Source organism: Coffea eugenioides, chromosome 7 (genome assembly GCF_003713205.1).
Source record: "Coffea eugenioides isolate CCC68of chromosome 7, Ceug_1.0, whole genome shotgun sequence".
In the NCBI taxonomy this organism is placed as follows: domain Eukaryota; kingdom Viridiplantae; phylum Streptophyta; class Magnoliopsida; order Gentianales; family Rubiaceae; genus Coffea; species Coffea eugenioides.
Window position 1 is genome coordinate 2,118,900 of NC_040041.1, and position 20,299 is coordinate 2,139,198.

A 20,299-nucleotide genomic window follows, 5' to 3' on the forward strand; every position below is an offset into this window, starting at 1 on the left:
CAAAGTTGAACGTAATTTTAAATTTGCTAAAATAATCAAATATATTTGAAAGCAAGGATGTTTGCCTTGTTTAGACTCATTTACATTCTTAAAGGTGATAAAAAAAAAAATTTGTTTTCAAGAATAGTAATACTCCACCAAATCTCTTAATTTGCCCCTCAACCGTTTACATCTAGACTAGATTGATATATCCCTTGTGGTTATACGGACTTTTAGCAGGAAATGTCATTGCAATTACAGCTAAAAAGTTCTCCTATTTGAAGGTAAATAATTCTTCTCATACTAATCCAGTCAATTGAAAAGAAAAAAAAATATCTGTCAACTGAAGCAAGGAAAATAGAACACAAGTTTGAGCTTCAGGGATTCAATCATGTTTTGCTGTTTACTGTTTATTCAAATAGATGCTACGTGATAAATTTGTAGTTTTCCCTCAAAATCTTCTATTTAGTTCTTACAAGTTCCTAATTCTGGCCAGTTTCAATCAATTTGTTAGAATTCAGTTGGAAGCATTTGGTTTGTCAATAAGTGTTTTTTTTTTTTCGGAGCAAGAAAAAGAATGTTATATATTGTATTCAATGCTACAATTCCCATCAACAGTATATCATTGTCGATGATTCTATGAATATAATCTACAAACATTTTGAAATTATGAAAAATACATTTCTAAATTATAATCATGAAGTCCAAATCCAATTCAAACTCGAGTTGAACTCAAAAAAAAATTTTCCCCAATAAACCGACTCACGTGTTATATGTATGCCAATATAAATTCTAAACCTCTTCTTTTGATATCTTTTACTTACAAAATAAGGGTTTTTTTATTGAGTATAAAATAAGATATGAATATGTGTGTGTACAGAGTTTGTCAAAAAAATATGTGTATATATATATTTATATGTATATGTATATGTATGAGTATATATATGTATTAGGCTCCCAAGTCTTTTTCAGGTCTACAGTTGGATATATATATATATATATATATATATATATTGGCTGGATATATGTGTGTGTGTATATACAAATTGGCTGGACTATATAAATCCCTGCAAGCCCTAGGAGCGAACCCAGCTCAAGTGTTCCCAAAAGAGAGAAAAGGCAGCCGAGAAGAGAGAGAACATATATTCAAGTGCTATTCTTCTACTGGAGAACTAACAGATAAGATGCCGGATTACGAAGGCAACGGTGGAGATGATCTGGAGAACTACGGTGGCTCTTCTCCTCAACCCCGTATTAACAGTCACGCCGGTGCCGATGATTTTAGCGACTCCAGATCTCAAGTACTTTCGAATTCTTATGCAAATTGACCTTTTTCTTTTTGTTTCTGATTTGTATATACGAAGGCATAAAATCGAGCGGACTGCTTGTGTTTATCGTAATTGTTTTTATTATATGTTTTTTAATTGCAGTTGTTCACTTGAAATTGCGACTAGTTATGTATTTAATTCAGCAATTGGCTGCCCTGAGAATCGTTTTTGTTGTGATTAATCCAATTTTTTGCAGAAATATGGGTTTGCTGATGTCTTTTTGAATGCATGTTGTATTATATACTTATTACTCAAATTAACTGGGGGTTTTACGTTTTTGATGTTTCAGTTGAGGAATTATTAAAAAAAAATTGATCATAGACAATTGTATTGAGAGGTTTACTCGATGGTGCGGGTTATTTAATTGGCAACATTTTTCTCTATCTGGAAATAAGTATTTCCTCTGTTCACCTCATTTAATGGCTTTACTGCCTTTTGTTTTGCTAATGTGCTGATGCATTTCTTATATCTCTAGCAGCATTCTCGTGATGGTGATAATAGAGAAAGAGGGCCTTCTAGAAGCAGGGACAGGGATAGGGAGAGGGAGAGGGGGAGAGACAGGGACCGTGAAGGTGAACGAAGCAGAGATAAGGACAGGGACAGGGAGAGAGATAGGGAACGTGATAGGGATAAGGATCGGGATCGTCACCATAGGGACCGAGATCGCCACCGGGATCGAAGTGAGAGAAGAGAGAGGGAGGAGAGGACTCGAGACAGAGATGATGATGGTGATTACCATCGGAGTCGGGAGTATGATAGGTGAGAAAAGTCAATTGCTGTTGAAATTATTATATGTAGATCTTAATTCTGTACAATTCTGTCTTGAATATACTTGTTTGTTAACTTTTTAAACTGAGGAAGTTCTTTAAACTCACTTATCATTTGTTTGTTCAAGACGAAGAGATTTTGACAGAGATAGAGAAGAGAGGCAGAGGCATAGGTCCAGATCTCGAGAGGGGAGATCAGAACACCGATCAAGGTCACGGTCTCGATCAAGCTCCAAAAGGTAGGTTCCAGGGGATTTCTTCTTGTTTGTAACACGTCCTTTTATGGAGAGCCTATAAATTTTATAATATGTCTGTTGGTCTGTAATGAAGATTTTTGTTGTGGAAACTAAATCACCATATTTAATCACTCTATAGATATAAGATCTGAGATAATGAGAGTAAATGACACAAGGAACAGATAACATTTGTGATGAGTGTGGTGCTATCCTTTTGCTCGTTGCTGTCAGAGAATAGTGTTGTAGTTGGACTTTGAAGCTGTGAAGTGAAATTTTTAGGATGGTGTTATGTTTGTGTCCCAGAAACTGTTCATTTAGTTAGCTGATCCTTTTACATATACATTTTGCTTTACGTGCAATAATTTGATTCTCATGGTTTTAAATAGTTGCAGGGTTGGAAAGGAATGTTGTGGCACAAATTGGGTTGTATTACAACCCTTTTTGTAGCTTATTTATTTCTAATTTGACTGAAACTGTAATAGAGTATGTGCTGGAAAATTCCCAAACTAGCTTGTGCAATGGTTTGATGAACCTCTTTTCTGCTAATCCCTGACGGGAACTTAGCAAAGTCTATAAGGGTAATTTTTTTTGGGTTAATCTGATTAGTGTATAGATTGATGTTAACCGCTTTATCCTGTTTCTTTTTCTGTTTCTTTGGTATTAATGAAGCATCTTTACAGTAAAAGGATCAGTGGCTTTGACATGGCACCTCCAACTAATCCCTTGATGACTGGTGCTACCTCTCTCCCAGGTATATGTTCTGTGGGTTAGTTTTCTATTTAATTTTGATAACTTTTTTTTCTCTGTCTTTGCCATAGTGTGGAAAAGTTCGTACAAAATTCATGCTTTCATTTTGGTAAGCGTCCCTTGTTCTTTAATCTGTAACTGCATTGGTATAATGTTTGGGCCCTAGTTCCGCTGTTCAGTATTTATTTTTCTTATTGCTTATACTTGGTGAAAATTTTCTGAGACTGAGAGGATTTTTGGTTTTTTGTTGTGTTTGGTGTTTGTTTGTTTGTTTTGTATGTCTTGGTCTTAATATCTAAGAAGGCAATATTGGGCTACTAGCCCCACTGTGCTGACACTGGGCGTGAGCCGACTTCTGTAGCTTTTATTACAAGGAAGAAACAATCAGGTCTTCTTCATCTTCAACCAGGATATGCATGTTTGGTAGTTTCATAGATATTTTACCCAGAACATGAATATTTGTATCCATTTTAGTTATTATTTCAATTATAGGAAGAAGAATTTGATTTTAACTTAATTAGGAGTATAGTTAAGATCATTTGCTGGATATACACACTTAAAATTCTTAAGAAGATGGCTTTCTGTTTTATTTTCTGAGATGTAATTCTTTTAGCCTTTACAGGTCAGGTAACTGGTGCTGCTCCAGCTGTTCCTGGAGTCTTTCCCAACATGTTTTCATTGCCAACTGGACAGGTACTTATCTGCCTTCTATGTGTAATGTTTTTAATGCAGTTTACCTTTTTTTTTTTTCCTTGATTTTATTTTTGAACTCCTGGCAGCTTGGAGCTCTACCTGTTATGCCAGTTCAGGCTATGACTCAACAGGTTGGTATATGTTCTTGAAACTTTCCCCCCTTCCCCACCCCCAGTTTTTCTCTCTCCTACTTTGCTTTCTACTTATCAAGTTTTATCTTGGTTCTCTGCTTTTCTATGTTGTCTGAACGTTTTTTTATTAGGCCACTAGACATGCTCGACGAGTGTATGTTGGTGGACTTCCTCCAACAGCTAATGAACAGGTAGTACTCCCACTCCTCGACTTAATTTAGAACAGTTTGTTTTCAGAAGTTTATTTGACCTGTTGAATGTATCACATATTCTACATTTACTGATGATGATCATTTTTTGAATGTTTACTTTTGAATTATTCAGTCTGTTGCGACATTCTTCAGTCATGTGATGTCGGCAATTGGAGGAAACACTGCTGGTCCAGGTTAGTTTATGTATCTTGCCTTTCTTATCGGAGTTCATGGCTTGTAAGTTTCAGAATTTAAGAGTATTCCTGGTCTAACTTTCAGGGGATGCTGTTGTAAATGTTTATATTAACCATGAGAAGAAATTTGCTTTTGTGGAGATGAGGTCAGTTGAAGAGGCTAGCAATGCCATGGCATTGGATGGCATTATTTTTGAGGTAAGTAAACATTTTAAATCTTTTCCAAAAGTTTCCTCTCCATCATTTTATCTATTTGGTTTCCCGTTATTCTAAATCTTTGAGCAGATAGTACTTTACTTGCAATTTGTGCATATATTTCTACAAGTCTTTACTCGTTTGTACTTGAATAAACCTCCCAGGGAGCGCCGGTTAAGGTGAGAAGGCCCAGTGATTACAATCCCTCATTAGCTGCTACTCTTGGTCCTAGCCAGCCCAATCCAAACCTGAACCTTGCTGCTGTTGGACTGACCCCTGGTTCTGCTGGTGGGCTTGAGGGCCCTGACCGTATTTTCGTGGGTGGTCTTCCCTATTATTTCACGGAAGGGCAGATCAGAGAGCTGCTAGAGTCTTTTGGGCCCCTTCGTGGTTTTGATCTGGTGAAAGACCGAGAGACTGGAAATTCCAAGGGCTATGCATTTTGTGTTTACCAGGATTTATCAGTGACTGATATTGCTTGTGCAGCACTTAATGGGATCAAGATGGGTGATAAAACCCTCACTGTTAGGCGTGCAAACCAGGGAGTTACACAACCTAAACCTGAGCAAGAAAGTGTTTTATTGCATGCACAGCAACAGATAGCTTTACAGGTAAAACTTTTTGTTTGCTTTCTTATTCATGGGTGACTATTTAAAATCATCTTAATAGTTGAAAGTCTTGAAAGTCTGTCGTTTTGAGGAACACGATTGGGATTATACTTATGGCTGATTAAAAGTGTGTATCGGGCACACACTTGCAGAAACTCATGCTACAACCTGGGACACTGGCCACAAAGGTTTTATGCCTGACACAAGTGGTTAGTGCAGACGAGCTAAGAGATGATGAGGACTATGCAGATATATTGGAAGACATGAGATTGGAATGTGGGAAATTTGGTATGTGCCTGAACCTTAAGCTCAATTGCTTTTTTCTTCTACATCATTTTTTTTTGGGAAGGGGGGTTGGTGCTGTTCTTGGGTATAGATACTTTTTGTGTTATACCTCTGTTTTGCGGTCCTTTTCTAGTACTACATTCTGCTTATCTGAAACGTTGATATGCTGAGAGAGGATTTTATTCTCTATCCCTTGCATTGGAATTTTTGGTTTGCCCCTTTCTCCTTTGTAGACTTGATGCTAATTTTCTTTTTTAAATTTACTTTCGCAGGTACTTTGGTGAACCTGGTTATCCCACGGCCAAGTCCCACTGGTGATCCAACACCAGGTGTTGGAAAGGTTAGTTGGAGCTGCATGCATCTCTTACATACAATTGTGGATTCATGTTAGATCGAGTCAATTTGAAATTGGGCTCTTTTTTTCGCCCTTTTCAGTCATAATGAAACATTCCCTTTTTCTGGTAGGTGTTTTTGGAGTATGCTGATGTCGAGAGTGCCAACAAAGCTCGTCAAGGATTGCATGGAAGAAGATTTGGTGGGAATCAAGTAGTTGCTGTGTTTTATCCAGAGAACAGGTTCTCTCAAGGTGATTATGATGGTTAAGCGGTGGCCGCTACTGGTTTTGAAGTTACCTTAGAGATGCTCAAGTACTGTTATAGGCTTGATACGTGCTATCCCATAACTCGTACAAAATTAGGAAGTGATACAAATATTATTGGTTTAAGCTTAGTACTCAGATTTATCTCTTGGATTTTAGGGTTGCATTTGTACTTGGATTTTTGGAATGATTATCGAACTTCGCTTTTGAGTCTTGAGTGTTACCTTGAGTCTTCGGTTTGGAATGTTGAGTTAGGTTTAAATTTTAATTATGGGTTTCTGCAACAGTAACTGAAATCACACAAGATTAGGTTCTTCCAAACGGCCAATATCGCTTTATTGGTAGGTTACCTGCGGAGAAACGTTTTTGGTTATAGAACAGATAGGTGGGATAGAAATGTAACAGCAAGTTAAACAAAGCGGTTAAATGAGACCATTTTTCTGTTTACATTTAATGAAATCATGTCCATCACTCTGAATTGTAATAACGATTTCAAGATAATGATCCGAGATGCATCTTATCTTAATCTAAATTGGGATTTGGCTGGTTATTGAGACTAGTGGAAAATTATGTTGAGATGCCGATTGAAGTTGGAATGTTTAATTGGAAAGGCAACCTGGGAAAAAACTCGATGAGTTCTGAATAGCTTGAAAAGGAGCAAGACGCTACATTCAAAACCTCGGAAAGCGGGATCGGTCATTTTCCTATTGGGAGTGTTTGGATACAAAACTTATTCCAAATAATATTTCGCTTGCATCATAAACACATTTTCCAACCCACCTTTTTATATTCCCAACCACCTTTTTATTTCACATACATCACATCACAAAAAGTACTACAGTAATTATTCCAAATAATATTTCAAATAATATCCTATCCAGACAAACCAAAAAACCCAGGAAGTTATGAATGATCTAAAATGTGTAATATTTTGAGCTTACAAGTTACTTACAAATTATAGATATATAGTATAGTTAGATGTTAATGCCTTAGGAATACTTTCTTTACAGGTTTATTTATTTCTTCTTTGACTTTTGTAGATTGTTGTTAAATTTTACTCATTTGTAACCTAAAATATTTCATTCATTAATTTTATTTAGAGTTTCTCACGTTCATGATTAATTGGCCTTAATCGAGTATGTAGAATAACTATTTCCACCATGTCTTTACAAAAAAAAAAAAAAAAAAGAACTATTTCCACCATGTTTTTCATTGAATTTTTGGTCTAGTTTATTGTCGAAAAGGGCTTTTAATTGGATTTTAAAATTTATATCTCAGTATTAAGACTTGGAATAATTACATAAACCTCTCTTGAGGTTTTTAACAATTGCAGGATGCTCCCTTAAAGTTTAAGAAATTGCACTTATCTCCCCTAGTGTTGTAAAATTAGTCCAAGCAATAACCCTCACATATTGCTTTTTTTTTTTTTTTTGGAAGGACCCTCACATATTGCTTTAAACCATTAAGCAAAAAAAAAAAAAAAAAAAAAAATATATATAATATATATATATATATAATTATTGCAACGGCAAGTTTTTGTTTTCTCTGTCCAAAACTCATGTCCTTCTATTAACCGTCTTTTAAACCTTCATGCACAACCAGCAACCCTTTTGCTTAATTCCTGGACTGACCCATGCTGCTAGCCTCCTCTATTGCCTTCTGCGCCCAATTACCCTAAAACTTTCCTTAAATTTTCCTTAAAACTTTCCCTTTATTTACGAAGCCATGCCTTCCCAAAATCATTACTAGTTACGAATCCTCAAAAGATCCATAACAAAACACCTAAAACCCTAGAAGATGTCTTCCCGTCTCGCCCTCCACCACGGCCGCCACCTTTCAACTTCCGCCGTCGCCGCTGCCACCGCAGCCGTCGAAGCAGCAGGGGCTTCTACTGCCACCTCCACAAAGCCGTCCACCATCAGCACTTCCAGAGCCAAATCACAACTCAGATACGTCTACGACCCCGACAAAGCCCTCGAAATCTACTCTTCAGTCTCCCCTAACTATACCTCTCCGCTCTCCTCTCGCTACACCCAAGAGTACACCGTCCGCCGCCTCGCCAAATCCCACAGATTCTCTGACATCGAAAACTTCCTCGAATCTCACAAAAATGACCCCAAAATCACTCAAGAACCATTCCTTTCTTCCCTCATTCGATCCTATGGTCTTGCTGGTATGTTTGATCATGCCCTCAAAACTTTTAATGAAATGGATGATCTGGGTACCCCCAGATCAACTGTTTCCTTCAATGCTCTCCTTTCTGCTTGCAATTCGTCCAAAAATTCTGGACGAGCCCCTGAGCTGTTCGATGAAGTGCCTCAAAGATATGGGTTTTCGCCGGATAAGTTTTCATATGGGAATCTGATTAAGGCTTATTGTGAAATGGGATCGCCCGAATCAGCGCTGGAAAGGCTGAAGGAAATGGAGGAGAAGGGCATTGAGATTACAGCTGTTACTTTTACTACCATTATGCACTCGTTCTATAAGAAAGGGAAGAATGAAGAGGCGGAGAGAGTATGGAGTGAGATGGTGAAGAGAGGGTGTCCAATTGACGTCGGGGCATATAACGTAAGGATTATGCATATTCATGGAGAGGATCCTGATAGTGTGAAGGGGCTAATTGAGGAAATCAGTAGTGCAGGGTTGAAGCCGGATACTATTAGTTATAATTATTTGATGACTAGTTATTGCAAGAGCGGGATGATGGATGAGGCCTTCAAGGTTTATGAGGATTTAGAGGGGAATGGGTGCAAACCAAATGCCGCAACTTTTAGGACGTTGATATTCTATTTGTGTAAGAAGCAGAGGTTTGAGACTGGGTACAAGGTGTTCAAAGAGAGTGTGGCGGTGCATAAGATTCCAGACTTTAATACCTTGAAGCATTTGTTAGAAGGACTAGTGAAGAGGTCAAAGTTCAAGGAAGCGAAAGGGATGATTAGGACAGTAAAGAAGAAGTTCCCTCCTAATGTTGTGAAGGCATGGGAAAGGCTTCAGAAGGAACTTGGTTTGGTTAGCGTCGAAGCTAATGAGGTTGATTTGGAAGAGACATAAAAGGAGGAGGAGAGTGTTTCTGGAAAATTTGGTTCCCATAGGCTCAAAAAGAATTCCACTTGCATCTTGCCAAGTGTGTGGCGAGGTTGAATTTCAGTTGTCCTGAAGCTGGAAGTCAGCATATCTTGCTGCTTAATTGCAAACTTGATTCTGAAAGCTGACTAGGAAAAGTCCCTTGTGGAGTTTTGATAGACCTCTTATAGATGTCAAAATTAAATGCTACTTCACTTCTTAAGTTGGTTTATCTTCATTGGCACGAATTTGTTGTCTTTCGATATTTGTTTCCCTGTTTTTGAAGTGCTTACTGACTGCCTAACTAGATGTCCATATGGAACGTGGCACCTAAATGGTTTCTTGCTACTTTCGAACTGAATTGATGTAGTAGTCATGGTTAATTTTTGGTAGTCTTGTTTAACTTAATATAGTTACTAAAGATACTCAATCAGGTGGTAATCTAGACCGAAATGAAAATTTGTTGCTGAATGCATCTGCTGCATTTTATGAAGTTCATATGCATTTCATCTCAAGGATTTTCGAGGTTAAACTTTAAAGTGCGCTTGATGGTGTTGTCTATACTATTGCATTCTGCTGCATTCAACAACAGATGAACGATAAACTGGATCTATAGTCTCTGTACTGCATGTAGTACTTGAGATTAGTGTCTGATAATTTCTCTTCATCTTAACGCTTGCAGCAATCTATTTCCCTTGGTCACCTCTATTCATCCAAAAAAAATGCTGATTGAGGATGCTTGGCACGCACTGTTACGTCTTGACGTGCTTATCTGTGCTCTCTGTTTGCTTCAAAATTACTCTCATTAGCATATTTTACCATCCTTTGAAGATATCTGCTGTTGTCTGGAACCTGTACCTATATGTATCTGGAGTGTTCCCAGTGATGATAGGTTATGACATCCTTGGTTATTTTATCCTTGTGAAGATCACTGATAAGCCTAACTTCAAGCATTGGAAGTATTTTAGCTAGGGCTTTTGTTTGGTTGGTAAAAATGAGGGGCATGGCAGTACCTTTGGACCGTGGAAAATGGTGGTTTGTTGGTAGGCATTGGACAAGCTAGCCACATCTGTGAAATTGCTGAATAGCTAATGACTAGCAAAAAAAAAAAAATAATGACTAGCAAAGAGCTTATCCAGTAAATGTCTCCTAGGGAAAAAAATTTTACGTCACATCTTTTGTTTTGCCACAATAAAGGAAAATGAAAACCGAAAAAAAAAGAGGAAGAAGAAGATGCTCGACTGAACAATCGGAGCAGAAACGGGCGCTTGTTTAACAGGATAGCCTCGAAAGGCCGATGGAATTGAAACAAGAAAACTTTCATACCATGATACTTGATTAATTGTTAAATAATCTCAAGTAAACAAAAAAGAGAGAAAAAGGAATATTACTTTCTAATTTGACATAAAACGACTTGGATTCAAAAATAGTCTCTCCTATGAAAATTTTCTAAAATAAGGTACTATAGACTAACTTTACCCGGCATACACGCTGAACATACCAACAAAATTTTATATGGAAATTAAACACAAATCATGTACATGTATAAAATAAAAATTATTCAACATTTTGAAACATTGAGACTAGGGCTGCAAACGAATCGAGTCGCATGCGAGCCGCTCGCGAGCGGCTCTAGTCAAGTTCGACTCGAGCTCGATCAATATCGAGCTTGAGTCGAGTTCGAGCTGGCTCGAGTTCAAAATATTAAGCTCGTTAGCTCGCGAGCTCGAATATATATATATATATTTTTTTATTTTTTTATTTTAAGTATATATATATTTTTATATTTTTTTAATTTTAATAGTAAATTTACATATATATTCTTAATATTTTATTATTTATTAAGAAAAAAATATTATTTTATTTATTTTTTAAAAAATAAAATAATTATCTTTTATTTTTTCGAGCTCGAACTCGAGTTCGAGTTCAATGAAATTATGTCGTAACTCGGCTCGATTAGGCCAAAACTCGACTCGACTCGTTTGCAGCCGACGCAACATAAGCAACACAGTCTGACTGAGGTAAAATGAATTTTGCGCCGATAACTAGAAGTAAGGGCCACTGGAAGCACCAAAAATTTTTTTTTTTAAAAAAACTTAATTTATTTTTTTTCCAGAGTAATATATGTATATATTGATGTACAGGTATGTGTAGTGTGTACTTTAGTATTTTGGGTTAAGCAGTCCTCCTACAATTTATTATGTATCAATCAAAAGAGTCGAAGCCTGTAGGCGGTGGTTAGTTATACAAATGCAGGGTATCATCATTCAACGGAAACGGACTGTCCAGTTTACCACAACAATAGTATCAAAAGAAAGAGGGAGCTGAACGAAGCTAGAGCGTATCAGAGGCGGCAGAGAGGTTAAAGGCGATAGAGAGGTTAAAGGCGATGACAACTCGAATTGCTCCTGGTGTCGGAGCTAACCTCCTCGGCCAACACTCCGCCGAGCGCAACCAAGACGCAACTGCCTATGTCGGCAACCTTGACCCTCAAGTACTCTCTTCCCCCTCCACCCCCCAAAACTCTCTCCCTGGCTCATCTATTCTCTTCAGCTTCTAAGCACAAACTTCACTTCTTTATTTCGGTTTCTCTGAACCCCGTATCCCTCTTTTCGTTTTCTTCTGTTCTTTGCTTTCCTGTCTTTGTTTAGTTCTCAGAGGATTCTTATTAGTTGTTAGCAACATCGTTTAGGTTTTTAAACTGTCCTCTGGGTTTAATTGCTCTTGTGTAAGTTAGGGTTTTGTGTTAATTACCTGGCAAGGCAAAGACAAATGCCTTTGTTGATTTTTTTTTTTTTTTTTTTTGAAAATGTGGATAAACAAATTTCTCAGCTTTCAAGTTGGTGGGTGTTCAGCAACGTCACACTTGTGTCATTTGATGGATGTATGCTAATGATATGTCGTGGTCCTGATCAAGTTTAATGAGTTCAGAGGGTGCTAATTGCTTCATCTCGGGCCTTTTTGTTCATTACAAGAATCTAGATATCTCGTCAGGCTAAGTTTGCTTCTCTATCCAATCCAATCACGCGAATTTTTGTGGAGCACCAAACACTGCCTTGAGAACGAACACGGGTTCAGTATTCCTTGCTGTAATTTGTTATATAGGGAATCATATGAGAAGCATGCTCCACTTTTTTGATGGATTAGATTATTTAGGTATTGCGTATAATGACTGTGCTTGGAGCTTGCAAATGGTATGCCAATGAAATCGGAAGACATGTTTGTTGTGCTACTTGCTCAAATTATGCTAAGTTTCTTGATGGATTTTGAGTCATAAACCATCATGATGTATGGTAAATGTTTGCTTTCTGCATTGCCCATTTGTTGTGTGAATATTGAACTGTTTGATTGACAGTCAATTTTTGCTTTCGAGGTTGTCTTATCAGATGCATTTTCCAAAATAGATAGTCTATTTTTAACAATTCCGGATTACAAGTCTCTCATTTTCTGAGGATTTAACAAGGCATTTCTTGGTATTTTGTGTATCCTTTGGCTGTCCCAATTGTTGCTTAGACACAGAGGTTGATGGAGCTAATACTCAATTACATCTTGTTCTTTTCTTTTTTCCATCTTTTGTAGGTTTCAGAAGAATTATTATGGGAATTGTTTGTCCAAGCTGGGCCAGTTGGTTAGTTTTTGGTTTTCTTATTACCTATCGATATATGCACTTGCACCCATATATATCCTTATTGCTGCAACAATTCTTGTTTTTCTGCAACTCGCAGTACAAAAGCCTATGTTTTTCCAACTTAATTTACATTCCAAAAATTTCAAGATCTTCAATATATTGCCGTTTGGTTTTGCATTTGTTGCTCAGAAAATTTTTGTTTATTACAGTCAATGTGTATGTGCCCAAGGATAGAGTGACAAATTCACATCAAGGCTATGGCTTTGTAGAATTCCGAAGTGAAGAAGATGCTGACTATGTGAGTAATGGATTAGTTGTTCACTTGGCTGTAGCAGACTTATATTCTATGTGCTTACATCTATTTTTCACCTGCATCTTCAAGCATCATTATAGTTCCTTAATTGCTCTCTTTTTGCCTTTGATATGGGTTGGCTAATTATTTCTGGTTCTTCAGTATTACTAACCGTGTTTTGAAGTGATTGCAAGTTCTTCAGTTCTGATTCTGCTTGTTTTGATCTCCCCCAATACCTTTGCAGGCTATAAAGGTTCTCAATATGATTAAACTGTATGGGAAACCAATACGAGTTAATAAGGTATAAATTCAAGCTTAATATTTTGTTTCGACATTCTTATTAGCTCAAGGCCAGAAATTTTTTAACTTCATGTTAAATTCTTTAATATTTGAAGTTCTTGTATTCTTTTGCCTGTGCATTCTTAGGCATCACAAGATAAGAAGAGTGTGGATGTCGGTGCAAATCTTTTTATCGGGAATCTTGATCCTGTAAGAAACTTGACCTTTTGATTAATTCTTAGGTATAATCTGCTTGCCTAATATCAGTAAAATTTTATTCTGTGTACATGCACTTCAGCCTGCACACTGGCATTAGGGTGAATTCTTGCTGTAACGTCTTATGGTAGTTCTGCAGATCTTCCAGTGTGTTTGTACCACCTGTATACACTTGCAATAACTTCCATGTTTTTGCAGGATGTTGATGAGAAACTTCTCTATGATACTTTCAGTGCATTTGGAGTCATTGTTACCAATCCAAAGGTAACGCCTTTACTCTTGTGCTTTGTATGAGGTTTTACCCTAGGCACAAGCAGCTAATCTTTAAGAGGCTGACTTCATTTTATTGATTTAGTTCATTTCTTTGTATGTCATTGTTTGTCTTTGTTGGAACTCCCAATGTTCAAGTTTTGGAATAATTAAATATTCGAAATGTTTCTGTGATGCGTATTTAGAAAATATTGATATGAACAACAACAAATATGCACCTTATATTATAAGTTGTCAAAGGAGAGAACTTTGGATGGTATGCTGATTATTTGAGGGATTAATAGCCTATGGTTGTAAGATTATGAAAGTCTAACTGGATCTGACATTACTTGACAACCCTGTACGAGTCAAATATAGCCAGATGTACATTGGGAGCCAAGTCATCCAAATAGCCATGGAGGAGTTACAAAAGCTAGGATACTCATATTTGTTCTAGTGGGACCAATTCTTGCTTGTCACAAAGCTTCTTACTTTAATTTACAACAATCTCCTTTTTTTTCTCTTTTACCTCCCTCTTGTCTGGGGGCTTTTTAGCTCTACTTGCATCATTTGTGCTGTTAAAGTACTTCCGAGCAAAGTAGGGCTACAAATCTAAGGCTGTCGATGAGGATTTGAATCGAGAACAAATGTTTCTTTTGGCTAAAACTATTTCATGCTGTTGTTGTTTGCCTGAGGATATACTGTTTTAGGAATCACAGGCCTTATCTACTTCTCATGTTTGATAGGGATTTTTCTGGCACTGTTAAATTGAACACATTTAGGAATTATGTGTTTATTGCTGTTAAATTATGGACCATAGTGTGACATGTTTAGTCTTGAATCCCATTTCCTCTAAGGTATGATGTTTGCTGTTATTGCAGATAATGAGAGATCCCGAGACAGGGAACTCACGGGGCTTTGGCTTTATTAGTTATGATTCTTTTGAGGCATCTGATGCAGCCATTGAGGTACTTTCTTTAACTGAAAGTTGGGGCTTCATCTCCAATTGCCTGAAGTTTTTAAAGGAGGACATCAGAATCTCATTCTGTTCATATGTGGATCCAAATGAAAATATTCATAATTAGATTACATCAAGTCTATCTTCCAGGAATATAAGTTTTTCCTTTTTCTGGTTGGTGTCTGGAGCCCCCTTGATTTTCATTTAATATGGTTTTCAATGCTGTTGTAACCTTTTTGAGCGGTTTTAGTAATAATAAATTTTAGATACTTTTTACCTTCAGGTTGCTATAATTGGGAATATCCAAAATGCTGATGCCTAGTGACTGAATTTTTTTAGTCTGAAAATTGTTGTTATTATTGTGGATATATCAATACTCTTTTGCTTATGCTGCCTCAGTTTTTATTTAGCTGCATTAGTGGTGATTTGGTGGAGTTGACAAATAGCATCACATCCTTGCAATCGAGGATGTGTTGCTGTTTGGAAGTTCAAGATTTTTTATGTTGTGTCATGGATAAATTTTGTCGGGACAATTAGTTTATGAAGCTAATTGTGAGCATTTCAATAATGATTTACCTGAAAGGCAATGAACGGCCAATATCTGTGCAACCGTCAAATTACAGTGTCTTATGCGTACAAGAAAGACACAAAGGGCGAGCGTCATGGTACCCCTGCAGGTGAGATTCTTTCTTTCTTTCATTTTCTTTTTGGGGTGATAGAATATATCAGAGATGGAAAGATTAAGTGCTATGCTTTCTGGGAATTTAAAGTGGGTGCTTGTGTGGTTGGAATTAAGAATTTAATTCTTTTATCACGATTGATGTATTGTGAGTCATATATTACACTGCTGTTCAAAGTAATGGTTTTCAAGGCTGTCCATTAAGTTGAGCTTGGATGGTGTCATATCCATATGCTTGTAAGTCGGATGGTAGCGAACAATTTTAGTTTGGGTAAAGGCTATGCTGTTTCTACTAATTCCAATTCAAGGAATCATAGTATACCTTGCATGGTTGGAATTAGGAATTTAGTCACTTTTTCATAATTGATGGATTGTGTCTTCAATTACACTGATCAAAGTAATGGTTTTGAGGCTGTCCAATAATATTAACTTGAATGTTGTCATCGCCATATGCAAGTTATAAAATGTCCAACCATGGATGGATGTGCTTCGGTGTAGTTTGTCTTCTGGTATTTTAAATGCAGTATTAAAATTCTGCCCATGCTATGCAGAAAGAGTACTGGCTGCTAGTAATCCAAATGTGCAGAAAAGCAGACCACACACCATGTTTGCAAGCGGACCTCCTACACTTCAAAATGTTGCTCAAGCAAGTGCTAACATTGCTGCTCCTGTCCCTCCACGGCCTTTTGCTAATGGTAATGTTCCTCCAACATCCATTCCACCATTCCGACCACCACCTCCACAGGCTTCCATGTTCCCGCCAATGCCATTGCCTCCACCACAATCATGGCAGGGTCAACAACCACCAGGTCAAACTGCCTTACCTCCACCTCCAATGCAGCAGTTCAGGAGCATGCCGCCTCCACCTCCACAAATTGCTCCAGCTTTACCAAGGCCTCCACCACCACCTGTAGGCGTGGTGACTGCTCCAAATGTGTGGCGGCCACCACCGCCTCCTCAGCAGTTAGGTGGTGGGCCCCCATCTATGCCACCACATATGCCACCCCCTCCTCCGGGCAATTTTCCCCCACCTCCCCCTCCTTCATAGAAGCTGAAAGTAGATCAACATTATGCCTTGCCACTTAACTTTAAAACTTTTGTGTTTCTGTTATAGATAGTGTAGCAATTTGGTTCCTGTTTAGCATTCAAAAAATATGGCTGATGGTTATTAACAATTTTGCTCTCTTGGGTTGAGATCTGATGATGTTTTCTACTGGCACTGAATTGAAGGGTGAATGTGAACCCGTCATTCTCATTTGGGCATCTCAGAAGAAGTAAAACAGGTTAAAAATCTTTAATGTTGCAATCTCTAAACAGATTTTCGTAGCTTAGTGCTATGTTGTATGACTTGCTAAATGCTCCAGAGTCTCCGAATGTAGTGGCTGCACGGTCAAGATTATTGATATAACGACTAAATGAAAGATAAATTTCTGTATCTGTTAATCTTTGAACATCGAATTTCTACTAACTACGGATGCATTCCTTGGGCGGCGCTCCGTAAACTTGCAAGGCATAATTTAAGAGTTTGTAATTGAACTAGTTCTTGCAGCGCGAGAATCGAATCAGCTCTTCTCCTGCGACGTGTTTTCAGAGTGGTGATGGTCTTGTTTTCGATGGATGTTTTACGTTAGCAATAGCTAAACACCGATATCAGACTAAAACACAGCGATGTCAACCCACGAGATTTCAATCCAATGCGAACTTGTCTTTGTTTTGGCTAGAGTTTCATGGCTGCCCCAACCCACCAGATCCTCCTAGATGGATATAATTTGCTACACTAAGCATATCATCAATTGGAGTATTTGCTTCTTTTTTTTTTTGAGCAAAGTATTTTAATTAAATGGAGCCCTCAGTTTTAAAGGTGATGTATGATTTTCTTTTTATTTTTTATATTTTGTTTTCTTCATTCCGATTTTTTGATGTAGGTTTTTTTTCCCAACATATAGAGATAGTAATCAAGTAAGATGCAAATAAACGAAGAAAGAAAAAATAGAACCTGACTCCAAGGCTGTATGCCTGTACCTCGTAGCAAGGGTTTAATGACGAGTTGAGGATTCTGCAACCTGGAGAGCCGCAGTCCACAGGAAATGGAATAAGGTTGCGTCAGTTGATTTGGCTTTCTCTTATATTTGGGCAGCCAATGATATTTCCTGTCCAAATTTGGTCTAATCGAACAAACAAGAATGGAAAATGTGATGTTCCTGGCACAATGCTTTTATTCTAGGGAGCAACTTGTCTCTGCAAATCATGATTATTCCTGGCCAAAAAAATGCTTTATTACAGACGTGTACTCTACATACAATTGTTTACTCGAGTAAAGTACTAAAATTCTACTCCCCTAATATTTTCCTTGTGTTGAAGATTCATTGCCACGTCTACTGGATACAACCATGGTTAGCAATATCGGCCGATTCCAATACGACTTGGCCGAGTTGTAATCGGAATAGAAGGGACCGATATGATATCGATTCGTGAATCGCGAATTATATCATATGTACGGTGACTTGTTCTGACTCGACCGATATTGACCGATTCGAATCTGTGATGCATGGTATCGACCGATATATCCGAGTTGATTCGGATATTTTTTTTAGATTGTACCTTTTTTTATATTTTCTAATTTAGTAATTTTTTCAAATTTTTTGAAAATTTTTATGTGCTATAATGTGCGTATCACCCGATCTTCAACTGATATGCCACGACGGATGTGAAACAACCGTGACTGCGACCCACGACAGGCGAACCATGATTGTACCTGTGTTTGGGCAGGAGGTCCAGTCAGTTACATACGAGAGTTCTGTTGGTATCTGGTGTGCAGAAACTAGTGAATTTAAATTTATGCGTCGATGGCTCATTAGTGCAACTGGAGAGAATGCAGTACCGGCTATTCCTGATATTGCTGGATTGGGAGATTTTCGAGGCAGATTATTGCATTCAAGCAATTACACAAATGGAGCTGAGTTCAAAGGGAGCAAAATTTTGGTCGTTGGTTGTGGAAATTCAGGCATGGAGGTTAGTTTGGATCTATGCAATAGCGGTGCTCAAGTTTCTCTCGTTGTCAGAGACAAGGTAACTCATCTTGATCTAATGCCATAATAGCTACAACGTTCTTGGAACTTCACTTCAGGATGTCCAAGTAATTCGATTCATTTCAAGACTACCCATTGTACCCAAGGGAGCATTAATTTTTACTCTCTCAATGAAGTTGCTGAAATGGTTTCCAGTAAGACTAGTGGATATTTCCTCATCCTCTGTTCGGAGCTGATTCTAGGAAACACCAATAGACTTGGTATTGATAGACCAAAGGCAGGTCCATTGGAACTAAAAATAGCCGCTGGGAAAACTGCAGTGTTGGCTGTTGGAACAATTGCTAAGATAAGATCTGGTGAAATCAAGGTAACCTTTTGGCTGTTTATAAAATTGCAGGCTCCATGTCTCATATTTTGTATTAAATAGTAAAACATAACGAGCATTTCCTCCTAAACTTAAACTTAAGACGACATACCAACTAAGCATGTGTATACTATACTGGGATCTGCTAATGTTCGCTTGGTGGTTGTCTTGAGCTTAAAAAGATGTTCCACCCGGTTTCTGGCTAATGAACTTTTTTTTAATATTTGCCTTACTAATGCATTATATGTATACTTCTACACTCAAGTGGTTCATGATATTCAAAAAATTAGACCTCAAGGTGCAGATTTTGCGGATGGGAAAATGGAGGATTTTGAGTTAATTCCATATATTTATGGACAGAAGAATTTGAAACATCTAATGATGAAGGGATCCCATTCAATGTAGGCTCAGGATACTTCTGTATACTACATTCTCTTTGTATTTTAGCACATCAAGCATACTTAACCATAGGTAGTAAATGAAATTGCAAGATCTGCTTTTCCTTTTCTCGCAAAGTTAGAAATTTCCAATCCAAGATTGGGAAAGCCTGTCATTATCCTCGTCTTTTGTCTTGTACTAAGCAGCGGACCTAAAGGAACACCACCCCTTTGCCCTGTCAGAGAATTGTGATGCCCTTTGTGACCAGGTCCACAAACAACAGGGAAAATAGTCCAGAGTCTCCAGACCTCAAAGAGTCCAGACATTTTTCGTCACTCGAAACAACTTTGTAGGGCTCTTTTAAAATCATGAACCGAACCATTCAGTGACGGGTCTGGTCCCTCCCACTTTCACAGTGCAATCTAATCTGCCGTGAATGAAGGGATCATCTTTGCATCCTTCGCTCAAGGAATCCAGTCAACGAAGTTGTTCAAATTCAAAAAAATTTCTCCAGACCTGAATGAAAAATATGGACAGCAATGTCATTGCATTGCAGCTGTGCTTGTCATATTCCATGTATCTCATCTATACCATCGATCATTGGAAGGAATACCAGAAGATTCTTTATCGTCAAGAAGTTGGGCATTCCACTCTGTCTATCAGATAAGCCGTGATCCATGCTGAAAGTTCCACGAAAGAAAAACATATTACGACGCTAATGTGCGCGGATTGGACTCGTGCAAACAGTTCTTGCGCAGGTTTCCAGAAAACGAAGCCGAATGAAGCAAACCAAACAGAAAAGCTCAATGACTAAGTAGTCGGCCAAAATGTTAAATCTATACATCAGTCAACAGATGAAGAGTTTGAATAACTATGCGGAGGAGCTTATGATCGTGCGTGGACCATTGAGGAAGGATTGATATTGTCACGTTAAACTACGCACTTGAATATTTCAAGTTATCATTCAGACCATTAGCTACATGCTGTTAGTGAGAATATATAGACAGACTAAAGATGCCAAATTTTTCCTCTACATGTACTCGTTGAAGTTGCTTGGCCTGATCTCCCAAGTTTGATGTGGGAATTGCAGGGGCAAGACCTGATCTCCCACTGAACAAGAGATGTTTGGCTTAAGCAGGACGTTTACAGACTGTCGTACACCATGCAAAATCCTTTAAATCCCGTCTACCCAAGCACTCGATGTGTCCGCAC

General features: G+C 37.9%; 4 protein-coding genes across 11 annotated transcripts; all 4 read left to right on the forward strand.

The window, feature by feature from the left end:
• The first annotated feature begins 1,038 nt into the window (after positions 1–1,038).
• LOC113777572 (splicing factor U2af large subunit B) lies at positions 1,039–6,188 on the forward strand. Of its 8 annotated transcripts, none has more exons than XM_027322700.1 (13): positions 1,039–1,280; positions 1,783–2,066; positions 2,203–2,313; positions 2,991–3,061; positions 3,671–3,750; positions 3,837–3,881; positions 4,013–4,072; positions 4,206–4,266; positions 4,352–4,464; positions 4,626–5,072; positions 5,198–5,357; positions 5,627–5,694; positions 5,820–6,188. In XM_027322700.1, exons 1-13 carry the CDS (start codon positions 1,164–1,166, stop codon positions 5,955–5,957), a joined length of 1,755 nt encoding a protein of 584 aa, XP_027178501.1. In that variant the 5' UTR covers positions 1,039–1,163; the 3' UTR covers positions 5,958–6,188. The 8 variants fall into 8 exon arrangements, with proteins under 8 accessions (XP_027178501.1, XP_027178503.1, XP_027178502.1 ...); XM_027322702.1 differs by having other exon boundaries at positions 3,680–3,750; XM_027322701.1 differs by having other exon boundaries at positions 1,786–2,066.
• Positions 6,189–7,565: 1,377 nt separating this feature from the next.
• Positions 7,566–9,448, forward strand: LOC113777811 (pentatricopeptide repeat-containing protein At4g36680, mitochondrial). The gene has a single exon (XM_027323016.1). It carries the CDS (start codon positions 7,750–7,752, stop codon positions 9,001–9,003), a length of 1,254 nt encoding a protein of 417 aa, XP_027178817.1. The 5' UTR covers positions 7,566–7,749; the 3' UTR covers positions 9,004–9,448.
• A 1,775-nt stretch (positions 9,449–11,223) lies between these two features.
• Positions 11,224–16,609, forward strand: LOC113778390 (splicing factor 3B subunit 4). Its single transcript, XM_027323791.1, has 9 exons — positions 11,224–11,509; positions 12,595–12,643; positions 12,853–12,941; positions 13,180–13,236; positions 13,362–13,424; positions 13,629–13,694; positions 14,561–14,647; positions 15,221–15,314; positions 15,868–16,609. Exons 1-9 carry the CDS (start codon positions 11,405–11,407, stop codon positions 16,362–16,364), a joined length of 1,107 nt encoding a protein of 368 aa, XP_027179592.1. The 5' UTR covers positions 11,224–11,404; the 3' UTR covers positions 16,365–16,609.
• A 1,371-nt stretch (positions 16,610–17,980) lies between these two features.
• On the forward strand, positions 17,981–19,754 carry LOC113777948 (indole-3-pyruvate monooxygenase YUCCA2-like). The gene is made up of 3 exons (XM_027323186.1): positions 17,981–18,385; positions 18,473–18,712; positions 19,644–19,754. Exons 1-3 carry the CDS (start codon positions 17,981–17,983, stop codon positions 19,752–19,754), a joined length of 756 nt encoding a protein of 251 aa, XP_027178987.1.
• Positions 19,755–20,299: the final 545 nt, after the last annotated feature.

Bases quoted from the DNA above. Each gene is read 5' to 3' on its own strand.
- LOC113777572 (XM_027322700.1), top strand. From the start codon at position 1,164: ATGCCGGATTACGAAGGCAACGGTGGAGATGATCTGGAGAACTACGGT. The intron at 1,281-1,782 runs GTACTTTCGAAT...TTATATCTCTAG, and splicing joins TTAGCGACTCCAGATCTCAA to CAGCATTCTCGTGATGGTGA. The intron at 4,267-4,351 runs GTTAGTTTATGT...TCTAACTTTCAG, and splicing joins AGGAAACACTGCTGGTCCAG to GGGATGCTGTTGTAAATGTT.
- LOC113777948 (XM_027323186.1), top strand. From the start codon at position 17,981: ATGTGCGTATCACCCGATCTTCAACTGATATGCCACGACGGATGTGAA. The intron at 18,386-18,472 runs GTAACTCATCTT...ATTCATTTCAAG, and splicing joins CTCTCGTTGTCAGAGACAAG to ACTACCCATTGTACCCAAGG. The intron at 18,713-19,643 runs GTAACCTTTTGG...ATTGCATTGCAG, and splicing joins TAAGATCTGGTGAAATCAAG to CTGTGCTTGTCATATTCCAT.
- LOC113777811 (XM_027323016.1), top strand. From the start codon at position 7,750: ATGTCTTCCCGTCTCGCCCTCCACCACGGCCGCCACCTTTCAACTTCC.
- LOC113778390 (XM_027323791.1), top strand. From the start codon at position 11,405: ATGACAACTCGAATTGCTCCTGGTGTCGGAGCTAACCTCCTCGGCCAA. The intron at 13,237-13,361 runs GTATAAATTCAA...GTGCATTCTTAG, and splicing joins AACCAATACGAGTTAATAAG to GCATCACAAGATAAGAAGAG. The intron at 15,315-15,867 runs GTGAGATTCTTT...CATGCTATGCAG, and splicing joins GCGTCATGGTACCCCTGCAG to AAAGAGTACTGGCTGCTAGT.